Source organism: Astatotilapia calliptera, chromosome 7 (genome assembly GCF_900246225.1).
Source record: "Astatotilapia calliptera chromosome 7, fAstCal1.2, whole genome shotgun sequence".
NCBI classification, from domain to species: domain Eukaryota; kingdom Metazoa; phylum Chordata; class Actinopteri; order Cichliformes; family Cichlidae; genus Astatotilapia; species Astatotilapia calliptera.
The window spans coordinates 20,103,122-20,129,081 of NC_039308.1; the positions used below are offsets into that span (position 1 = coordinate 20,103,122).

The 25,960-nt window shown below is 37.0% G+C and overlaps 1 protein-coding gene across 1 annotated transcript in view; it reads left to right on the top strand.

The window, feature by feature from the left end:
• brinp1 (bone morphogenetic protein/retinoic acid inducible neural-specific 1) overlaps nucleotides 1-25,960 on the top strand; it is a 107,473-nt gene that overhangs the window by 37,506 nt on the left and 44,007 nt on the right. Inside the window, exons 3-4 of the mRNA XM_026173679.1 lie at nucleotides 16,040-16,230; nucleotides 24,845-25,014. Of these exons, the coding sequence (XP_026029464.1) occupies nucleotides 16,040-16,230; nucleotides 24,845-25,014 (361 nt within the window). The remainder of the gene's footprint in view (nucleotides 1-16,039; nucleotides 16,231-24,844; nucleotides 25,015-25,960) is intronic.

The window sequence follows — 25,960 nt, forward strand, 5'->3', positions numbered from 1 at the left end:
TCCCTTGAGACTGGCAATATAACATCAACAGGCAGCAACAAGCACTGAAGATGAGATAACAGCGCAACCATGCATCGAATGACTGTTTTTCCGATATAGTGATCCACGCTGCCTAGTCACACTAGATGCTCAAAGAAAGCTGTTCACTTTGGTTAATGCAAGTTCCAGGACACAAACTCTGGGGAGTGGATTTCAGTTTAAAGCACAGGGCCCACTAATGGTAAATGGTAAATGGCCTGTATTTATATAGCGCCTTACTAGTCCCTAAGGACCCCAAAGCGCTTTACATATCCAGTCATCCACCCATTCACACACACATTCACACACTGGTGATGGCAAGCTACATTGTAGCCACAGCCACCCTGGGGCGCACTGACAGAGGCGAGGCTGCCGGACACTGGCGCCACCGGGCCCTCTGACCACCACCAGTAGGCAACGGGTGAAGTGTCTTGCCCAAGGACACAACGACCGAGACTGTCCAAGCTGGGGCTCGAACCGGCAACCTTCCGATTACAAGGCGAACTCCCAACTCTTGAGCCACGATCGCCCCATAATGCTGGCTGTAAGATTCATAAACTTCATAAACTTAAAGTATTCACCAACTGCATTTTGAAACATTTCATTCGTGTTTTAAGAATTTAAAATCCAATCCCTTATATGCAACAGAGCAAACATGGATAGCACAATCAAGCTAAGATAGAAATGTTAGTCAAATATAAAGTCTACAAAGAGCCTTCAACATACAGAGAAAAGCTCTAAAGCTCTAATCAAGCAAACTAACAGAAAACATTTGTGTGTACAGAGACAGTAGTTTATTTCTACAGTAGTTTGTTTCTATTGAGTGAACCGGAATTTGACACAGTTAAATAATATTTTGGTATCGTCATTGTATCTTTGCATTTTTCAAATGCTAGAATGAATTCAAGATTATTTGCCATTTATCTTGCAAATAATAGTTCTAATCAACAATAATCGCAGGCAAAATTACTCACTTAACAAACAAGAGATAAATACTGTACGATAAAGTCTGAATATCTGAAATGCACAACCTCAATATGTTCCAGTGCACAGCATCGCCTCTCTAAAACACCTCATCAGAGGTGTCTTTCCTCTGCTACCCCTCTGTCCTGTAGTCAGCACACGGCTTTGGTGTTGTTTTTTTTCCACTGTTTTTTTTGTGACCTACACAAACACAAAAAAGGTTTATTCTCAGCCTTCTGCAGAACATCTGAGTCAGTTCACTTGCAGCAAAACACTGACTCTGTTGGGCTTGTTATCTGGGCTGTCTTAGAAATGTAGCATCACAGGTTTTTCTTATACTGTGTGTTACATGTCTAAAATTATTTTCAAGTGGGCTTTTATTTGCTACCTACTGCAATATTGTGTCAGTTTGCATGGTGATCCAGGGGATACACCACCAGTGGACGCATGTACTCAATTTATTTTTAAAGTAGCCGTTTTGCAAATTAGATTCATGATCATTCAAAGACTGGATATACTGCTGGGAAATGAAACTGTCTGTTTAGATATTGTCAGTACTTAGTCTTTATATTATTTCTTATATTAAAATGCTCCTAATGTTGTAACATTCAGCCTATTTTTTATAATCAGTAGAAAACATAAATACCTTCAGATTTTCTCTGTCGTTTGTAGATAAAACTGTACGCGCTGTTTGTCGTTAGAGAGTCTAAAGATTAAGCTGACCTAAGGGAAATCAGTTAATTTCATGCATTTATTGAGGTGCTGAAGCATCTGTGCACAGGGAAAGCATGCTGTTGTACATATTCTTCACAAATATAAAACCAAAGCCCATTTGCTTTAAAGAATAGGTCTTTTACTAAAATGTGTGTGTAAGGGAAGTTTTAGAAGGAGGACACCGAGTTAGCTAACCTGACAACCTCTGGAAGGTTGTTTTCATCTCTTGGGGCTCACATAGCAAAGGCCTGATAAGTGGGTTTAACAAGTAATGACATGTTTCTCATTTTCAGACTTGAAGCAGTGAAGCAGCAATGATATTAAAGACTACTGACAAGCGCATGCTTGTGACATGATATCTAGCTGAAGTATGATTTCAAATCGCAGGAGAAAAGTACTTTTAACTGGAGGTCAAGTGTCTAAAAAAGGACACAGAAGGATTAATTCCTGCATGTTGTTATGTCGCTATAAAACCCGTGATCTATTTTGTTTATCTGTTTCCTCCCTTGGTCACAGAATGTTGTTTGTCAACCTACGTGATATAAAATGCTAAAAGCTGGTGATATTAATTCAAAGTTATTTTATTTTTAGAGCCGTAATAGTGGCCAAAGTGCTAAAAAAATATCCTGAAACATCTTATTTGCCTCAAAATTCGTCACAGTTTAATTTGCAGTTCTCATAAAGGCAACAGTTTATCACTTATTTATATCACTGCAAGGCAAAATCTAAACCGTATTCAAATTGGTTTCAAATTCTTCATTCACACGGAAATTACGATGGAATAAGGAAGGTAAATTGCAATATTTTTTTCCAGCAGGTAAAAAGATCATTGGGATTACAGAAATGAATTAGCTTAGTAATTTTATCTATTACACTCTTAACAAATGCAGTCCACAAAAACCATCAACATAATGCTTTTATTTTTTAATTTGAGCTGTGACTGACAGTTAATATGGGGTCAGCTGAGTTCAGCAGTAAATGGATATGATACAGTAAGCGACATCTAACAATACCAGCTGATTCTTTTTACTGCATGAATGTTTTGACCTTTGAAGGTTTTCATTACGTGTAGAGTGGGGGAGCACTGTTTGTCACTGTTTACAGGATAGAGCAGATGATGAAGTGTTTTATTATCTGCATACAAAGGGACTTTATATGTCAGGTGGATACATATGCAAACAAAGGATAGCAATCTAGAAAATGTGTTTATAAGACTATGAAGATATTTAGAGATTCTATATGGCTTTCATTTCTGTGCAAGCGCTCTCTCTCATCCAGTTGTATGCTGCGTGAGCTAGTAATAATTTCCATTTCTTCCCTGCCCACACATTGAGACTAGTTCATCAGCAGTACTTCTCACATTACACAGTTAATTAGATTCAAACGCATGCTCATGTCACTCACCCATGCGTTCGCTTCTGGCACAATGTCCCATCAAATTCTTGAGATTAAAGCGAATTAAGAGATTGTTTTTGATTAGATCAATTTTCATTTCATTGCCTCATCACAATTACAAAGTGTACTAACAAAGCTATTATACCAGCAATCATATTCCATTTAGACAATCATGTTCCATTTGCTGATATGCTCTAATTAATAGTTATTAACAGAGAAGCTTACATGTGAATACAGAGATGGAATTTAGGTATTATGGCATAGCCCTCGAAAGCTTGTATTTATTTATTTATTTATTTTTGTCTTTCAGTAAATAAAGAGTATGATTTCATAGCTTTGAAACTTATTTCTATGAAAAAACAACTAAAAATAACTTTTGTATACATTCTCACTATGCTGCCACTGAGCAGACTTCATTGCATTAACTGTTATTGTGGTCACAAGTTAATTCAATTTATAGTTTTTATTTCCCCCTTACTTTGACCCAAACTATTGAGATTCTTTTCTAGGGTCAGCCCATTATTCTGCAGACGCCGAAGTGAATAAAATCATGACAGAGTCAAATGATTTTCTGAGAGGCTTTATTCCAACAGCCGCACATTCACTGGAAAGAATGGATGAAAAATCATTTCCACAATCATACAAGAATGATTGAGGAAAAACACATGTATTTCATTATCCTCCCTTTCTCTGACTTTTCTGTGCAGATTACTGCTGATTTTGCTTTAGAAAAAAGAAAAAAATAACAGTGAAACTGAATTATGTTAGCTCGAGCAAAATCTACCCGAAGAAATAAAAAAATCTAATACTGCATGGGTGTTGCTCTCGCACATCACAGCTGATATAATTTTATAATTTAAATAATTTTATAATTTTCTTTCACAACTAATTATGTACTTTTTCATCTCACTGTCAAATACCAGTCAAATACAAACATTTCACACAGATGACTTCCACAGGAACACGCATGATGTTGCATCTTGAAGCACTCCTCTTTTGGAGACTGAGAATTTTTGGTTTTATTTTACCAAAACATATTCAACCTGCAGTACAATAATTATGGACCGAATGCAGTAAGCTGACTGGACATCGACTCCTAGCATAGGAGGGAAATGAGCCAAAGCGTTCTTCAAAAGCAATTCAAAACTTTGCAAGGTCGCTAAGTGGGCTATTCCACAGGAGTTAAGTACTTGAAGTATTTAATTTAACACGACTGAGCATGCAATCAACATGCATTTGACTTACAGGACTAAAAACTACAGAAAAACCTGACAGCTGACAGCAAAAGCATTGTGGGTATCTCCTCTGGTTCTAGAGTTCGGGCAGGTTTTACCTGCAGAGGATGCTTGACAAAGTATTAAAAAACTGAGAACTGTATTTATGCTTATGTTAATTTGTTCCAATTGTATTTGAATTGGAACTAAGGGACTGTGCATAAAAAAGGACTTTAATTCCCCTATAATTAATGCAATATTCAAATTAATGCTGAGAGTCTGCTGTACTACTCCTAACTGTAACTAGGATATGTAATAACAGAAATTGTGACTAAAATGTCTAAAGAATCTAAAATAATATGTGGACCTAGCTGTATGCATATACTACTGTGGCTTTTTGGTCTAAAACAAAATTACTGTTATTCAGTTAGGATAGCAACAAATTACAACTACTTTAATACTTTTAAAAATAATAATACTTTTTGTATTCAAAACCATAATTACAATACAGCAATAATGTTTTAGAGCTGCACTACAGTACACCACAACCAGTGAGAGGGCATATACATTCATAGAATAGTACATACGTACATTTGGATTATCAGGCATTGTAACTACCCTAAGAGAAGGGAGAAGACTGACAGTTAATTTTAATTGGTTCACTTTTAACACCTAATTGTATCTAAATCTATCTGCAAGGAAAAGTCTCTTGGGTTTTTTATATGAACTCTCTGATGGTATACCACTATTTCTGTATAACTCCTCCAATTTCCCCACACTATTTACTCTATTAAAAAAGAAGGGAAAAATCCAGCCTATGCCTGTACTGAAGAGTAAATAAATAAATCAAGAACAAGCAAACAGCTCTGCATAGTCCTTCACTGTGCACTGGAGCATAGGATTAAGATTTTGTCTATTCTGAATAATTCTCAGTGGTTGAAATTCATGCAGGACTTCAATTGTATCTCTGTCTATTTGATTTATTGCCAAGCTTTGCCTCTTTATTATCGGTAATATCTCCCTACCCCTTCCTCTGCCTCCTTTTTCCCGTATATTCTGTCAAAATGCTACATAATACTTTGGCATCATTGCCCATCAGGGAGCGGAAACATGGAAATCTGAGTTAATGCACTGCTGATGATTAGTGTATTTTGTACCCTAGTTTAGCTGGATCATATAGATAAAACCTATTAGGCACTTCATCTGTCAGAACATTAAACTGTTAAGACGTGATTTTGCTTGTCCATTAGTTATCCCACAATTTAAAGACATAGGTTCAGAATGGTAACAGTGTTATACTTTATGGCCGATCTGTTCGGCAGTTCATGTAGGTCTGACCCTGGGACTGCTGGCACAAGTGGCCGATGAGAGCATTGTAAGCACAAAGATTTAGTGAAGTACAGTAAAGAGGCTAGCTTAATGGAGTTAGCCTCTTAGCAAATTCATAACAGAGAAAGGGACAGACAGCTTTGGGTGATAACAACCCTGGTGTCCAACCTTTTAGAGGTCAAACGCCAACAATATCAACTCTAAAGTATGGATCACTGGTTAATCACATGAACTAGACGAATTAAATAAGCCGCAAGCTGTAACTCATGAAAGCCTCTTGTTCATAGCTTCGACAAGTGGTCTTCAAAGAAGACAGTCTCTGAAATATGGACATTCATAAGGCCTGCTGGGCCACATATTGGTCTAGATGTAATAACATTTATCCTATATCACTGAAAAGATATCATATCTGAGTGGATGTGATCATGCAGCACTGTTACTGTGTGAGAACACCACGTACAGAATAAAAGAGAATAAGTCAATACTGTGTGGGAAGACAGAATCGCTTCACAAAGTCATTCATGGGGGAATTTCCATTATTGGATCAAAGTCTCCCCCCGTCCTAGCACTTTGCCAGCATTTTCTGTTGAGCCCTCATGGTGCACCACTATCACTCAGCTGAGCATGGCTCTGTAAAGACAGTGTGGCAAAGATTCAATCAACAATGTCTCAGGAATGTTTAATGGGCGTAAAAAAAAACAGCGTAGAATGCTATAAAACAAAGTCCCAGTGTGTAGGACAATTTACTCATTAATTTTAATAAGCATTATTCCACTCTCAGTCATTTGGCTCATACTACCAAAACCCCATCATTTAAAAAAAAAAAAAGCTACATCAATCATATGGGGTTTGCTTTCTGTTCAGAGTAAGTGTAAACAGGTAAATACATTGCAAGACGTGATAAGATTTCTCACTTGTGTCTCATCACTCTTAATTATACAAAATTCAAAACGACCCGCCTATGTCAGAGCCTCCTTTTACTGGGAGCACAGATCACTGCTATTTGTGTTGGTGTTCTGTTTTTCATTTAATGGTTGTTTTGATAGCTCATTATCAGCACAGGAGCTCATTTGCATAAACACTGTATTTTTAAAAGTAGTTGTTAAATTCTCATGTAAAACAGTAAGTATGCATGCCTTCCAATCCTCAGGAAGCATCTCTTTTTAACATGCAAAAGTATCTTGATATAACTTGACTCGAGTTAGACTTTAAGGTCAGTGATTTGATAGACAGCAGTTAATACCTTTGCTTTGATTGGCTGTTAGAAATAGTCTGTTACCCCTTGGAGTGATTTGATTTTATAGCAGTGAATTAGACCTAAGTAGGTAATTCAAAATAACGTATCATTTTCAACTGCAAATATGAAGTCATCCCTGACAAACAAAGTAGTGCAACAAACGGCTGAAATTGAAAGGTTCACCCTTTATCAAAGCTTGAAAACAGTCTGTTCCTTCTCACATCAGAAGGAAGAAGAACTTGTACAAAACTGCATCAGCAGCCCCAAAATCACACACCTCATTCATGTTGTGTGCGACAGGTACAAAGAAAACAAGTGAATTCTTAAAGGGAGAGAGCCCTCTTCAGTTACGTGTTAAAATAACATTTTTCTGATGTCTACTGATTCTGCTGATCGTTGCACTCATCAGTAACTTCTGACATCAGTGACATTTTCCAGTGCCTATTGCATTACTTTCATGTTCACATCTGAACACTGGATGACAATTATTCATCGTGCAAACACATTTGAATTTCTTTTTTTTTTGGTAACCATTCCAGCATGTATCACAAGGCTATAGATAACAATAGCAAAGCAACTGACTCACCAGATGTGAAACAAAGCAGCGTGTTAAAGGTGATGTGAGAAACTAGAAACAAGTCCAGAATAAATGTGAGAGGAGGAAATTGCTGTCTGTGGAGGCTTTCAGTAGATATTACAGCAGAGGCAAAGGAGCAAAAGGATTTACAAAATCATGTAAATCTGTATATATGCAGTCACCAGCCACTTTGCTACGTAAACTTGTTCAATGCAAGTATCTAATTAGCCAATAACCATTTAGACATGTAGACATGGTTGATATGCCCTGCTGAAAAAATACTCATCTGATAGGATTTTCTCACACAAACAAATCTACAATGGTCAGAAAAACAGAAAATACCCAGTGAGCTGCAGTTCTCTGGGCAGTAATTTCTGTTGATGCTATAGGTAAATGTAGAATGAGTAGATTGGTTCTAGCTGATACGAAGGGAAAAGTAATTCAAATAACTATTTGTTACAGCCAGGGTATGCAGAAGAGCATCTCTGAATACACAACAAATCAAACCTGGAAGCAAATGAGCTACAGCCACACTACGCATCACTCCTGTCTTCTTAGGAACATGAAAATGAGGCTACAATTCATTCGTACTTATCGAAATTAGACAATGGAAGGTTGCAAATCTTTTGCCTGGTCTGATGTGTCTTGATTTGTGCTGCAACATTTAGATGGCAGGGTCAACATGAAAAAATGGACCCCATCAATTGATCCTATCTCGTCACAATAATTCAGGATGCTGGTGGTGGTATATGGTGCTCGTGATATTTTCCTCTCCATTTTGTGCTCTTTAATACTAAGCATTGTTTAAACACCATAGTATTGTTGTTGACCATGGCCATCCTTTTACGACCACAGCATAACCATCTCCTTATGGTTGTTTTCGTGGGGTGAACACAGCATACTACAAAGCTCAAATAATCTCTACCTGGTTTCTGGAACATGACAGTGAATTAACAGTATTCAAATGGCTTCTGTAATCACAAAAACTCAATCTAATAGAGCATATTTGTGTTGTGGTGCAATAGGAGATTTGCATTATGAATCTGCAGCACCTGCGTGATGCTTTCCAGCACTTTGTTCACTGTATACCACAAATTTAGGCATATCTGGAGCCAAGAGGAGATCCAACCTGGTATTAGGAAAGTGTACCTATAAAGTGGCTGCTGAGTGTAATTTAACAACATTTAGAATACTTTTGTAAAATAAGGAGTTTTTTGTAGACATGTTTGACTGATTTCTAAATATTCGGAACTCAACAGAATATTTGTTCTATTATTGAGCATATTTGAATAATTACTAAAGATGATTTCAAATGTCTCATTATTCAAACAAATGCTGATATCTGTCATCTACATTGTACCCTTTAAGAATATCAGACAGACTCAGATTGAAGCATCTTTCATGCAGTGATTATTGCTGTTTAATTGCAGCATCAAAGCACTCTAAATATTACATTTTCAAAACAAAATAGACGTGTACTAAATGACACACGTCTTTGATAGAAAGACTTACTACAAATAGAGCTACTGCTAATTTATGATGTAATTCAGTACAATAACCTCAAAAAGCAGCTACAGAAATTACAAAGGGTTGAATCATCACCTCTCTGACATACTCTGCTGAAAAATCACCATTATAAGCTTCACAACTGTAAACGCTGTATGGATGTACAGGACACTGATTCTCCTTGCTCTCTCATCTGTGTCATATTTGAGGGATTATCACAGCAATGCGTTCTTCTGAAAGTACTGATGAAAGACATTCGAGGTATTCCCAGACCTGCACTTTGAGATTCAATTCAATTTCATTTTTTCTGTCTTTTACAAGGTTTGAAATAAAGCCTTAGTTCAGTGACTGTAAGTATCTAACAAATGCAATAAAGTAAAATCTGTTAACACATTTTTAAGTAAAAAAAAAAAGGTTACCTCATATTTCAAGCAACAATATACATCAAACACAACCAAACACATTAACAGTGCTGTTAAATATACTTTGCTGTAAAATTGTAGTTTTTTAACATCGTAAACACCAATTTAATTACAATTTTCTGATCTGGCACTAACCAGTGTGACTTAATGTGCTAAAAATGTCCTTATTAAACTGGTTGCTTATGTTATAAAGCTTTTATTTCTTAAAGCCCAGAGAACACAAAGTATCAAAAAGAAAAGAAAAAAATAACAGTCACGCTGTCTCTTGTTTGCTCATAAAAGTTAAAAATGAAAGTGATATTAGGCTTAATGGCTTCACTGTTGAAGAGGAGAGGAGAAAAGAGTGGGAAAGTGCTTGTAGACAAAGACAACTTCCAAAAGACCTGCAGTTACGTTCTCGACACTTCTCTTCCAAAACATCTGATGCATTTAGTCCACTAAAAGAGCTCAAACGCTGCTCACGACAGGCAGCAACTAAACCAACACTGTGCCTAAAATTGTCAAAAAACTCTAAGCACTCTCGGGGGGAGTAATTGAAAATCACATGAAACATGAAAGACAGAAAATATTAGTTGATGTTCTGCAAACAGTAGACTGCCAGTTGGTGTTTGTGAAAGTGCACCAACGATCATGGTAACATGAGGAACCTGACAATCTGCCAGTTTAGTCAGCTCAGCAATCTGTATGTAAATGTACTCTTGAGATGACTACAGACATGTCAGATGCCATACAATTGCCAGGTGATTTGCATTAAGTGGTAATTATGGACCATGGTTACACATGTGAACATGAAACTGAGTTGGATAAAACAGTAGAGCAGACTTCCAATCCTAGGATATGGCAAATGGTCTTCTCACTCTACTCTGAGTAGGACCACAACAGTGAGTGAAGTCAGAGTGAAACTGACTTTTGGCAGTTTTCTTTAGCAATATCCATCCGTTTCTGTTGTAACATAAATCTCTAAACAATAGTGTTTGTATTTGTGTTGTTGTTGGCCTGCATTCTCCCAATCATGAAGACTGATGAGATCAACCCATAAAACATCACAATTGTGGCAAATCTGCCTAAAAATTCTTCTTCATCATAATGCAAAAGACATCTATAAACACAAAACAAAAGCTGTGGCATGTTTCTCTTCCATTAAAAAAAAAGTATTTTATAAAGTAGCCTAATAGGGTGCAGGGATAGCTCAGTAGGTAGAGTGGTGGCCCCATGATCGGAAGGTCGGGGGTTCGACTCCACTGAACGGCTACCCTGAGGTACCCCTGAGCAAGGTACCGTCCCTACACACTGCTCCCCGGGCGCTGCACTGGTGGCTGCCCACTGCTTCACTGGGTGAATGGGTTAAATGCAGAGGAACTATTTCCCTATGGGGACTAACAAGCTCACTTTACACTTAATGTAACGGTGGCGGATGCTCACGTCTGGAATTCCTCATTAGTGGAATACATAAAATAATCCATATGGTGCCACAAACAACTTTTTCCATCAAACAACAAACCCAGTCACTTTCTGAAACACAGAGGAACAGTTTCCAAACAGACTTCCAAGATTTTGCCCTGTTATTGCCTACTTGCATTAGCGATCATCTTCATTTTTTCGTTGTTCTCATTGTTATGATCTGGTTCAAATTGAAAAGGTTAAACAGAATGCATACTTATCTAACTGTAGGGTCAAGAAATTGGGGGCATTGCAACCATTTGACATACCAGCAACGTAAACAGCCACAGCTGCCTATGAATTATTTATATTTCATTTTAATTGGTGACATTAGTCTGAATATAATAGGCTTTACATATCTACTTGGGCAGGGTTCTTTTAAACACCACACTACTCTCAGTTGCAACTGTTAAACATCTATAGCCAGTCAAAAATAATATTCTGGCCTCTTTTTATCGTTGCAGTTTAAATCTTGTTTGTCAAATGCTGAGGGCCATAGTGCTACCCTTTCTGACAGCATCATATCTATTCCAAATAAAGTTGTTGATAACACTTTTACAATTGGTGCCGGATTTTTTGTTGTTTCATGATCAGTCAGTATTGTTTGCTTTAATTGAAGATAAAATGACACAGACTTTGTTTTAGATAGCAGAACAGATGTAAATGTGATTTATACCTCACACTGACACAGGTCAAGATGTAAATATAGATGAATGCATTTGACTGCAAAGGCTTTGATCTATAGTATTAGAGGAGGGCAAAGGGAAAGAGGAAGCGCGGCATGACAAGCTCTGTGTTTCACTGACAGTCCTACTTTTTGTTGTGTTTTTTCCATGTCATTTATGAGGCACCAAAGAACATTTTGTGTATGGGCCTTGCCAGTTTCCCACTCAATTAGTTAGATATTTTCAACAAAGATGTGTCTCTCTTTATTCTTTGCTTCCACACTTCTACTTTGAATGTCTGTCATGCTCTCTCAAGGTTTTTTAATCTGGGCTACAGCATCAAAATCAGCTAAGTGCCTGTGGTGACACACTGTATGATGGTCTTTTCCTGCCCCTGCGAGAGCTTTAGGAAATATTCAGTGGATGTCAATACAGCCCCCAACTCTAATTGAAGCAGACGACATGCTGCCTGGAACTTGTTATGACATGCCATATTCTCACTTTCCACCACTATGTTTTCAGGGTGCATCATAATAGTCATACCACTAATAGTCATTCAAAACATATAAATACTATGTTAACAATTACAGTAAGCACTGCAAATAAATCTTACATATAAAAGCGTTGTTGTGAAGCCCAACATGCATTGATTTGTAACAATTTAGCCAGGTTTATCATCTTGAAGCACCAGGTTGAAACAAAAATAGGTCTTGCTTGCAAATTTTTGTTCATTTTGGTTGTGAGTTATGGTAGCGACCTGACCTCTTTTTTTCTAAAACAACAACACAGGCTGATAATTTCACAGCTGTCTATGTATAGGATAGTTTTGCTGAATTTTGTGGTGTCATTCCATTTTGTAGAGGCTTTATTCATGGCATTTAGTATTGAATTCACAAAGATCAAATGTTAAATGTACCACCTGATGAATTAAACAATATTTAAATATCTCCTGGAAACTGCAAGTTGGGCAAAAACAGGACACAGAAATGCAGCTGCAACATTGTTCTTACCAATCTCTCTCTCCATATGGACAAAACCATTTTTTAAATATTTCTGTAAACATTATAGAACATTTAAATGTTTTTTTTAACAAATAAAAATACAATACACTTTCCTTTTACTGTTTCACAATAAAATCAACTGTGTTCCAGTTGAACACCTTGACTGGATTAACTTGCCTCTGTAGGTAAGAGCTAGAAAAGTCAACTTTTCAGAAAAATGGCAGTGAAATAGCACCAATTTTACAGGGAAAAAAGCCATCAGTTATAAAGTTTAATCAGTTGTTTGATTGGTTTGAATTGGTTACTATTAGTTTATGTGAACATATTTCAGGTTGAACATAGACCAAACATATGAGAAATTAATATTTTCTTTAGCAAGCAGATATAATTGAACTGACAGAAATTATGACTGTTGCTGGACGAAATGTATTCATTCATTAATTCATTCAGTTAAATTTTTACTCTAATTCTGTGTAAATCTGTTGCACATTATATTTCCCATCCAGTTGATCATTAAATGATGGTTTTCATGTCTGTGTGCAGTCTCTATACCTTGGCTGTAGCAAGGACAGACTATATTACAGACAGAACATACTGGACATATCAATATTTCAGGCAAGAAACCCAAACAAATCAATGCTACTTGTGCAACCTTTGGGTATCCTTTTCTTGCCTCAATGTATGCTTTTCTTTACTCAAAATATTGGACTTATAGTTTCATTCAATCTAAGTGTTATTACATAGATTAAGTATTTATTTGTGGATGTCCACATTATCCCTTATATTTTATCCTTTATTTCATACAGCCAGACATAATCTACCCAACCTCCCAAATGAGTTACTTAAACACCATAAAGCAATAATCACATATATCCCTGTCTTCCTTCCATGCAGCTACGATACCATTTATCTCCTCTTAACTTTCTTTGATAGGTCATTAAACCCGGTCTTGGAGCTGTGAAACAAAGCACTGAATCATGTCATGCTGTAGGTTCCATCTTCTGGCATTTCTTATCTGGGGCAGAAAGGCTGAAGCATATATGGCTGCCTTATATAGTTTTATATTAAAATGGATAGTGACCAAACTATGAGAGACATTCTGTGACAATCAACTGACATCTATGACAGAGAGAAAGAAACGAATAACAGGCACATTGAGCGAGCCTGGCAGGCAGTGGAGAGAGATAAAATTTGGTACCACAGTTGCATAACTACAAATAAAATCTTGCAGTTATTTCAGCTTAAAAGTTTGCTCTAGATTTGAGGTACAGCAACGTGTACCCCTTAAAGAGCTAAGTCATGGAACAAGAGTGGAAGCTGAATCAGCATGTACTAGCTTGAGTGGTGTGTCCTGTCCTGCCAGATGAGCACTTGTGTCTTTGCTGCGTAAAGGAATTGCAAAGTTCATGAGAAAGACTTCTGCAAATCAGCAGCAAAGACCTCTATTTATTTATTTTCTGGCTTTAAGACAATGCATAAACATATATGGTTAGCAATGCTTTTCAATTTGTTTGAAGCGTTCAAAATGGATAAAAAAAATGTGCCCTGTGAGGACACTGTCAAGATATTACCTGTGAAATGTCTGGTACATTACGAATTACATAACATAACAGTCCACTGGCAGAAAAGAAATTGAACTTTAAATGCTAATAAGTGCTGAACAGAGTAGTAAAAATTGCTTCCATCAAGCCAGACACATTGCTGACTACATGTCAGAAAAATCAAACTAAGTGACCGATCAATTGGAGTGGGCCCACGTATTCAGGAGGAAAGCTTGTGATTAGGCTATTATAAAGCGTTCTTGAGTAATTTTTATTCATAGCACTTACTTTTTAACTGAACATTCAACAATGCATTTTTCAAATGTGATAACAAAGCAGTATACTATCGTATTCAATCTAAAAAAAACAAAAAAAACCCCAAAAAAAACAAAGGCAACATTTTGACATTATTTTACACACACCTGCCATATCTGCATGTTTCAAAAACCTGGGTTCCTAATATCAAGCTTGTAATACTTTACTTTCTAAGGACAGTTTCTGCCATTTAGTTCAGTTCAATTCTTCAGTTCTAAGAGCAATTGGTGGAGAATCCATGATTTTTAAGTCCTATGGGAATGTCCCCAAGGGGGTCGTGGACCCCCTATTGATCCTCTACCTAATCACACGAGCCAAGGTGTGAAAACGGGCGTGGGTCACAATCAGCCAAGGCTTCCGATGAACCCACAGTGAAAACCTAGCCTCCCACCCTATCATGTGATTTCCTGAGGTCAAATGGTCCAGGATGTGAGTGGGCGTTAAAGCGTCTGGGAGTTAAGGCCAAATCTCTTTCCAAGGTGCTTAGACTACGATGACCTGGATGCCTGAGAACCTTCACAGACATGTAGGACCCAAGAGGTTTTTAGTTTGTCTGTTTTTTAATTTTTTTAAAAAAAAGCTTAGTCATTAGGATCTCGTGAAATTTGGTAATGACCAAATGAGGTGACATTAGTTTTCCCTGCAGGGACTTGGTCTCCAAGATCCAGTGAGAAAACTGGAAATCCTCATGGGTTTAGGAACAGGTGGAGGCACTGGGACCAAACGTGGCCTCATTAAACGTATATTTTCCACCAGAGAGAGAAGCTGGATGTCAGACCAATCAAATTATCACGTGGTTTTTAAATAATCTAAGATGGAGTATATGACAAACAAAATCGGTGGCAGAGCTGCTGTTTCTCAGAGATGCACTGAACAGAAAATAAGGTCATAACTATGTAATGATGTAATCTGTCAAAGCCATATGGAAATTTGCAGCATTTGACGATTAGAACACACTGCAGTAATCAAAAAAGTGTTTTTCCTAAATTCTAAATAAACCTCTAGATACACATTCACATAAAAGAAATGTATGCAGAAAGAATGCAAGATGATAATGGCAATTTCTGATTAAAATAGCAATAAACAATCAATTACAGTTAAAAATACACCAGGAATTCTTGAATAGAGATATTTGTAATGTTTTCGGTGAAATCTTTTCTTGATGCGGGTCTCGATGGACAGAAACAAGCTTCATAAACATTCACACTTATTCTCCATGATCTTTTTACACTGCAAAAACATGAAAACATCAAGGGCAGAATGAGTTGTAGTTAAGTCAGTGTTGCTTTTTTTTTGTGCACTGTGTATTTTTATATTTTCTTTCTTGAGAATTAAGTCAGAGCATGATGAAGAGGAAATGACCTTGAGCAGTTTTCAGGAAAACATACTGCATTACAGAGGAACATCGCAGGAAGCTGGTCAGATTACAAACTAAGCAACAATGATTATGCATGGTTGTGCCAGACTGAATAAACACAAGAGAATACAGTGCATCTTCATTATTGGCCTCTGTTTTTAAAATTTTTTTTAATGTTTTATTGCCTCATACAGTTGTATTCACATGAAAGACCCCAGTGTGCACTAGCTTTTCAGATAGAATTTCTATAAGTAATGTAGCTGCATTGTTAATGTTAATTGTTATTGTTAGTAGTGTAATATAAGGTATGTTGTTGAGAGCATGTTTTTCACTGGTGTTTTGCAGGGAATTTGCACGTTGGAAGGTGAGGAACACTGCAATTGAAAGGAGGGATCTTATTCGGAACCCTGTGCCACTCATGCCTGAGTTCCAGCGCAGTGTACGCCTGCTGGGACGCAGGCCCACTACTCAGCAGTTCATTGACACTATCATTAAGAAATATGGAACTCACATTCTCATCTCAGCCACCCTGGGAGGTAAGAGAGGTTCACATGTTTCATTTGCTCACTTCCATGCTTGATTAACAATATTACTTGTTTTTCCACACTGGCTGAAAAAGCTTATTACACATGGCTTGCTTAAAAGGTTCATGTCAATGAAAGAATTTATATGTAAGGGAGGATTTCTTTCAAGAAAAGTCTTTCAGGTCTGTTAGGAGTTTTGGACATGCATATGTAATGTATTTTTAAAAAATCTGATGATACACAGTATAACAAAAAAAATCAAGTATTTGGTAAGTTTTATTCCTTTTTGTTAATATTGCGATCAAATGCCCCTGCATGATTTCCACTGTGAAAATTCAGCCTAATATTGTCCAGGATTATTTATTTACCAGCTTGCTAACAATGTCACATCAACTCAGTAAAGCAGCTTGAGGTCAACTCTTTCTTCATGGTTTTGAAAAACTCAGCCGCAGCTACATCACAAAAGAGCAGAAGAAAGCGGACGTGAAAATGTTCTCCAACCAAATCAAAAAAGCTGGGATTTTCAAGTGACTAACAAACAAGAGCATAAGTGTTTCCAATAAAGTGTAGCTGTTTCATTACAGAGAAAATATAACCTTTAACTCTTTCTCCCATGAACATGACATTTGACGACCTCCCCTGTGTCCTTTATTATGAGTTTTGACACCTCAGAATGTGTCATTAAAGACGTGGTTTGATGAGCACTAGAGAAGGTTTTTCCAAGGGTAGCCCTAGTAAGCTGTATAGGCAGAAATCACTTTCACTAGTGCACCCAGTCATTTTGTTCTGGAGGCAGGTCTGAACAGCAGCCGCTCAGTTCAGAAAACAGAAACAAGGGTTACTCTAGTAGGCATCCAGGGGGGGAAAGAGTTAAGAATATATATAAACAGTTTATGACTATATGAAAGAAAATTACAGGAAATTGCCAGGTGTCCTGATTTGTCAGCTGTCCATGGTTAGTAACTTGTACAGAATTGCAGGCAATCAACCAAATGGAAATGGCATGCTGTCTGCTAGATTTTTCATCTGGAAACAATTTCAGAAACATGTATTAAGTAGAGAGACAAAGACACATTTCTATTTCTATTTTCAGTTCATGATAATTGATCATTTCAGTGAACACTTTTCTCAGAAAACAGATTATCAGTCTGTATGAAAACCAATAAATGTGATTATGATGATGCTTTACATGGGCACTTGAAAGGTATTAGTAAAGGAATCCCAAAGAAGTTTAGTAGGGAAGGTAAGCTGCTGTTGCACCAAAAACATAAATAAACATAGCAAGAGCTAAGGTGTAAGGGAAAGTGTAGCTGAATCAGAAACCCTTGCAAAAAGTATAATTCAACTTACATATGATCTTCAAACTTACCTTTACTTTAAGGGACACAGTGTGCACTTCTGTGATTAATCTATAAGCATGACAGATCATCAAATTTCAGTGTAGATTGCAAATATTATAGAAGATTCATTCTATAGCTACTGTTAGTTACTATGAATATCAACACTGTTCTTAATTTCTAAAGAATTAATCAATTCAATTAATTTACAGTGAAAAAGAAAAGAAAAAAAGCATCAAAAGTATATTGAATGTACTTCACCCTAAAAAAAAAAAAAAGGTAAGCACCTGTGCTCTCCTAGCCTAACAATAAATGCTTTCTCCTCGCTATGTCTTATCTTATCACAAGCTCGGAGGGATGGATGAAGGCAGCTTACTCTGATTATGTTCCCAACTGCATTTTAAAGATATAATTAGTAAGATAATCTGCTCTGTTATTCAAACCTTGAATTATATAATTGCATGCATGAAACATTGCCAAGTAGTCGCTTCACTTGTGTAAATTGCCGTTTGTACTGCAGTTTTGTAATCTCATGATCGAATGCCTCTGAAAAATATTCTTTATACTTTTGTCATTATTATGATGCTGTTCAACAGGCTTGGGTCATGTTGCTCCAGACTTGACAAAGCTTGGGAAATGTGCATTTATGTACCCCAGTATCAATTATTCAGAGAGAACTGGTGTCTTTTAATTTAATTTTTAATTAAGTAACCTCAAACTATATTTGTATGTCAGAAGTGATATCTTCAAGTGGAACTGATGCTTAAGCATTAAGGGAAAAAAATAAATCTGGTAGCAGATTTCTTTACTTTCAAATATAAAGTCGGCTTTAATTATTTAGTTACACTGTGCAGATGAATATTAGATGTGAAGAGTTAGAACTGGGATATTGTATAACCCACCCTGTAAAGTGATTCATCCTGCAACACCTTTTTTTTGGAAATTGGAAATACAATATTGAGCTGAAACATCATATGGGGGTGAAATAAAATTAGGAAGAATCCTAATACAACAGGTACATCAGATGGCTAAAACAGTTGAAAATAACCACAGTATCATTTTCACCCACAGCATCCTCCTTAAGGTTATTGAATTGCATCACCATATGTGGTTCCTCTATATTTTTACAGATATCCCCGAGCTCATCTACTTTGCCCCTGAGTTATCATCATGTTTTCTTTAACCTTCAGGCCTTTGTTTCAATTTATGGGTCAGCAAACTCTTATGTCAATCTTGGAATTGCCCATTAATGGTTATATGAACCAAGAAATGTGCATTCAATACTAGAGATGAAGTAAGAAGAGGAGGCTAATTCTCTCTTTAGCCACCTACACTTTGTGGTCTCATGAGTCATTATACACTTGAGAGGAAAGAAATGAATTCTCCTTCTCCCAGGCAACTTAAAGTTGAGTGTTCAAGTGTGAAGAGCGCCATTAGAGCCCCTCCGCCCCACCCGGAAACTGAAAGAAAATGTTACAATGAATTACCATTGTTATGTCACCTAGCATGAGTCGTTACTTCTTCCTTTCTTTGTCTTTGAGCTCTAAAGAGCTAATGAAAAGGTGTACATAGTCACAGCCTCTTCTCAATATCTTTTGTTTTTACTTTTTTTAATTAAAGGCAAAATGAATTCAGTTGGGTAGTTTGTCATTTATATTTGTTGTTGTTAAAGAGTTTCATGTAAAAGAGGTAGGATCAATGCTATGCTAATGAATGCTAATGAACTAGCTTTCTGTGTTACTAATTGCCTGCAAATATGGTGCTGTGGTAATGACAGGGTTAACTAAGAAGCAGATATTCTTATCTGAGCACTGACTGACAACGTCAAGGGAAAACATTTGTTGTCTGAACATTTTTGACTGTTTTAATTAGATCTCAGTTTGTGGCACATTTTTTACATTTTGTTCGTTTGTTTGACTTTTCTTAATGAGTATCAAGTTATGTGTATTTTGAAGTGTAGCATATGATCTGAGTAGGGCTGCCACGATTAGTCAACTAGTCACGATTACGTTGTCTATCAAAATCGACAACGACTGATTTAATAGTCGATGCGTCGTTTGAAGCTTTGTAAGATCCCAAAAGACGCAGGAATAAGTAGTAGGATTTAAGAGTGTAATAACGGACTGAAACAGAAAATGGCAGCACTGCATGTACAAGGATGCCAGCTGCCGTTAAACCCCGAAGAAGAAGAAGTAGCTCTGTCCCAGAATTCATAGCGCAGCCCAGCTCAGTTTCCAACAATGGCGGCAGCTAGTTAGTTTTAATATTACTCTTATTATTCTTTCTGGGTCACAAAATAAACGTTTAACATATTTTCAGGTGAGAATGTAGCTGTGTAAACCTCAAATATCTGCTCAGTTTATCAAGACACCACATATTTTCAAAAGCGCTCCGACGTTTTCGGAGACGTCTGTTACCCACTAGCTCGATAGCTAGCCGGGGGCAAGGCTCACTAGAGCCGGTGAGAACACCGGACTCCCGGCAAATCGTTTTCAAACCCATCTTTCGCTACTCAGGTTAAACATATATAAGTCACTTAGATAACTTAAAAATGTTATTGTTTGGCTTTTTTTAGTATTTTATTTGTTCCTGAGTAAATCGGTTTGGCTGAGATCAAAGTTATAGTTTTTGCACAGCTGAATAAACGTCCAGCAGACAGCTGATTATCAGAAGTGTGAGATGCTCGAGAATATACTCCGGTGTCCCGGTATATTTTAGATAGCAAGGAGTTTATTAAACTTCACCGAAACAATCTGCAAATTTCATTAAAATTTAATAAACTATCATCTTGTCTTTATTTTTAGTTAGCACATACCTTAAACACTTAAAACTGTAAGCTAATGATAGTTATATAAGAGCAGATGCTGCTGGTGCAATAATCTATACGTTTTATGTCCAATGGATGCATGATCTGATTAGTCGACTAATCGCAAAAATAATCAGTGACTAGTCGACAGAGATGGGCAGTAACGCGTTACTTGTAACACGTTACTGTAATCTGATTACTTTTTTCAAGTAACGAGTAAAGTAAGGGATTACTATTGCAAAAACGGTAATTAGATTACCGTTACTTTCCCGTAGGAACGCTGCGTTACTGCGTTACTAAAACCATGATTTTTTGCGAGAATGTCTCACGACAGTGACGTAAGCGAGTGTGCCGTTAGTAACAACAGCTGTGTGCAGATCAACAATGGATCACATATCGATTGTGGGAGAGAGTATGAGCGTGCAGCATTTAAAGCGTGGAAGTACTGACCTTACTTTGAGTTTGACTCCATAAAATGTGACAAAAACATTAGCGTCCATTGTGCGTGGGAAGAAAACTTCTTTTTACAGCGAAAAAAACCCCTAAACTTCCAAGCAAGCACCGAGTGCGCAACGACATAATGGAAAATTCACAGAGAAAGTCGCGGTTTCTTCAACTGACCGCGGCACACGTGCACCAGGGTAAACCTCCGCCTATCCCAGTCCTGCTTTTCAGGTGAAAATAGAGCAACAGGACCGCTGAGTCTTTGACTTTATTTATTTTCTGCTGTGTTTTACTTGCATCTATTTGAAAGAGTGAGTGTAAACACAAAAAATATTTTATTTTATGTGCTGGAATGTGCAGAAAATAGCTTTAAATGTCAAACTAATTTATTCAAGTCAGAGAATGGTGCATATAATTAAATTTTTGCTTGATGCATAAAGTTAAAAGATTAAAACTGATAAAACAAGTTAAAAAAAGAGACTTTTCCATTTGATTACATTTTATATGATGGATTATGTAGAAAAAGTAGAATTGGGCTGAAAGATTTATCGCTTTATCACCTCTTCAGGTTGTAAATCGTGTTTTTAAAAAGTAACTAAGTAACTAAGTAATTAATTACTTTTGAAAATAAGTAATCAGTAAAGTAACTTCTTTGGGGAAGTAATCAGTAATTAGTTACTGATTACTTTTTTCAAGTAACTTGACCAACACTGCTAGTCGACTATCAAAATAATAGTTTGTGGCAGCCCTAGATCTGAGTTTAGCCCACTGCGGTTAAAAGACTTGAAGCAGTTAAAGTGAAAATATACCTCAGTTTATGTTTTAACTGAATTTGAAGATGAAATAAATAAATTAATAATTAAGTAAATAATATGTACATAAAACAGTTGGCACAAATATTTAACACCTCAGGCTCTTTGCCTGAGAACAATAGTGTAAGTGAAGCACATTTGCTGACAGGAAAATTCAACCTTTCGGTGTGTCAGTAGTGAAGACGTCTGCAAAAGTAAGGCTGTATATAAATGCTAGAGGAGGTATTGCTTTTAGGGAATGTGAAGGACAGATTTGCATTTTGCTAAAGCTGTAAGGAATATATTTTAGCACATCTGTCATTTTCTATCCTTCACATGCTTGAAATCATTTTTCCACTTTAAGTGAGAGAACTGCTGTTTCACTGTGACTTCCATGGGTGTGTGCACAGCCAACTATAGAGCATCTGAGTCGAGTCAGGGAATAGAGAAAAAAAGCTTAAAAGGAGACACATCCAATTAAATCCAGCAGACAACTTTAGCTACTTTGGAGAGTTCATTGTCCTACATACATCTGTGTGGAGGGATTTAAAAAATACACGTTCTGCTCAAACATTTTGCAAAACAGCAAACACTGTCGCTTTAATTGACAACATTCATTTCTGCCTAGCTTTTGCCACTAAGAACTAATCTACATTAACAACAACAACCACAGTGCATTTTTTAAAAATGTACTTGTAGTTAACTGAGAAAGAGTGCATTTACTTTACGCTCTGTTAGAGCTGTTGCGCTAATAACTGCATGTTAGCTGAGGAGACTCCTTTGCCAACCAACACTCTGTTGTGATTACACAGACTGACTGAATGAAACTTATTCAGTGTCTCATATCTTCTGCCATGAAAAAAAAGAAATAGTTTATTGAAATGACTTGTGGTTGCCCAAGGCTAAAGTTCATATGCAGAACTATGGCTGTGCCTCTGGTTGTAGAGTAAAACTGCCCAGTGAAACTTGCCAACGCTTCTGTCAACAACAATATCTTTTACTCCATTATACCAGAATATATCTTGCATAAACCCGAAGCAAATGTGTAACTGGCAATAGCGTTATGCCGCTGAAGAGAAGGGTAGAAAATTGGTTGTGAGTGTTACATATACATTTTATTATAAGCGTTAACCTATTTTAATCACGAGATTATTCATAAGAGAAGTAAGATGTTTACAATAGAGCTAAGTAGTTGTTGGGTTGTGAAATAGAATTCATCCTATGTTGGTTTATTATTTACACAATTTTTGTCATCAAACATATGTATATATAGTTAAGTACAAAAAATAGATGTAATTTTTCTGTAACGAAGTAACTAAAGTAACTGCAGACAGCAACACCTATCAGCAAATGCAGGGTATGTTTGTGTGTGTCCTGTGAATCTGTGACTAGGTTATGAAGTCATTTGAAAGCACTCACTTAGGTTCTTTGAAAAGGTTTCCCACACATGTACCACTGGCATAAAATGGGGCTCTCCCTACCATTCCATTACACTAGGCAGTCACATATCCTCCATGACCTCTACATTCATGCAAACACAAGGAAAGTGAAAAAAAAAGAAAAAGATATTCAGAAAACATGCTTGTATACATGCACGGAAACACTGATTTGAGATGAAACAGTTTAAAATACCTCTCAGCTGTAAACACATACACCCTACACGAGCTGATTATTTCTGGCAATGTGCCAGCGAGGTGCCCCGCAATAATGTAGCACAATGTATTACTTATAGAAAGGTGCACACAAATGACTTTTTTAAAGCCAGAGAGGTAATGATTTTTCCTGGCCAGCTAGCAATAACCACAAAATATTTATGTATAGAAGACCTTTATGCCACACTAAGTTGAAATAGTGATAAAAAATGGCAGATCAAGGGCTTAATGTGGGACTATTATTCTTGTGCAGTGGTGTAAGTCGAGTGTATGTAAGTAACTTTGCTAACCCCTGAGGGACAGAGAGCATTGCAGCATCGGAGAATCGGCCCTCGTCCCCTCAGTGTTTGTACTCTAACCAGGCATGAGACATTGGCCCTGACTGCTACCCACCCCTAGTCACGGTCACCACAAGTTAAATGACCAATTCCAATGCATCGCTTGGGGCCAAATAACCATTCACAGCACTGTAAACCTGAACATATGTGACACGCTCTTGAAATAGTTCCAAGCATATGGTTTGCCATTTGAACAGTAATCTTTGCAGGATAGATTGTGTGAGCTTGCAGAAGTGAACTGATATTTGCTTGTTTGCTTTTTATGAATCTGTTTCTCCTTGTGGGAATGAAAGACTGAGAAATATGATGTGTACTGATTGAGCATCTCAGCTCTTTTTAGTGAGTCAACAAACGAGCACAAGACATGCAAACTGAAATGGTTGTCTGGTGCGCTGTAAATATTTAGGCCCTTTGCTGATCTAGACTTTCATATTCTTGACCTTACAGGCACTTTCTGCAAGATCAGGTTGAATTCAGTGAGTTGACACACTTACCGGTACTTCTCTTTTTCAAGTGTTTTCTGAAGTGTAAAGACGGACTTACTTTGTCATCTTTGATAATAATAGCATTTAAATTATGAAGTATGTAATCAGTATAGGATCAGTAATGTGATTGAACTGAATACAGTATTTTTGTAAAAATATATAACTGGGGGAGGATCTGGGATTTGTGCAGTCTTCTTGAGGTAGCTAAACTGGTTCCACTACTTACTTTTACCCTTTTCGTATTTTTCTTTTAAAATATTTGCATTCAATTATTTCAAATCAATTATTTGTGTGTTTGTATCATGCCTATTCTTTTCCCGTTCTGGGTTCTTTTCCAAGAAAAATTCGGATGTGATATATTTACCACAAGACCACAGGATGAAATTCCTGTGGTATTGTGGTAAAAATTCTATATCACTACACCTCTTGTGGAAATAATGCAATCCCAATAGGGGTAAATCTAAGGGCATTTTCCGGGGATGGTGCCAGCTGGGGATGAAGCAGCAAATATGTGACTGTTCTGGGAAACCTAAGGCATCTGGTTTCTCAAGCTAAAGCTCCTAGCATTGGTATTCATCTCTGACTTCTCTGTTATATTGAGTGCTCCACCGGCAACCAAGATAAGACTGAATATGACAACTTTCACATTCAATATATGTACAGCTCTTGCTTCGCTTTTGTAGTACACTGGATTAAAAAATAATGTCTTCATTGCCTTAAAAAGTTCTTAAAAAACATGCTTATATAATTCCATTTCTTTTTGCCACTTGCAGGGGAGGAGGCACTGACAATGTACCTGGCCAAAAACAAGCTGGACAGAAAGCTTGCCAATGCTACTCAGAATGTGGAAGCCCTTCATCAGTTGGCTTCGTCTTACTTCATTGACCGTGACGGTACAATGAGGAAGCTGCATGAGATCCAGATTTCCACCAATGCCATCAAGGTTAGCAGATTTTAAACATGCACATTCACATACAAATATTTTTGGTTCCTGATTTGTTGTGCATGAATTTATGCTTTTTCATAATACATGTATAGATGTATTGTGATATTCAGTGCAAAGGAAGTGCATCAAATTGACAAGTGAATTTCATGTGTGCTCACTTAGACAGTCAGAGAAATACTTACTTTCTCTTCCTCTAGAGAGACATATGTTGCATAATACAAATAAATTAAAGTGAAAAGACAAAAACACAAACACAGTGCATTTCATGAATATACATTAGCCATTGTAAGGATGGTGGAAATAATCTGAATGTAATACAGGGTGTCTTAATTAGCATATTTTGCCAAAGTATAGAGGAGCAAGCACGACGATAGATAACCAGTGTTAATGATGGCACCACAGGCTGAAGACTGAAAGTAGATATACTATACACATACAGTAGTAAACACTTTGACTGGACAGACAAGTTTCCTATATGGATGCTTATGAGAAGTCAGGGTCAGATGATAATCTGCAACACATACACACATGATAATGTGCATTAGTGCACAGGAATGATTTTTTTACTGCTAAAGACAATATATTTGTTTTCATCAGTGTTCACCGAATAACTGAAACAACAGCAACAAAGGAAAAACAAACACACAACTGTATTTGTAGTGTGAGCCTGCTGCATGCAACTGCTTGCTCACTGTTTATTCAGACTGATTCACCCTTTCAGTGAGGAGAGGGGGCTAGGAGCAGCAGTTGTAAAAACATGTAGATGTGCCCTGAAATGACAGCTGTACAAATACGTATGTTTATTTAACAGAAATTGTAGATTGGGAAGGACCATATAAAATCATACCAATCTGAGAAAGAACTGAGGAAAGTTGTGTTTGTTTGGAAATAGAGCAGGAAGCTAACATGCCCTGAGGTAAAACTGTGTCTGCTGCAGTCAAAT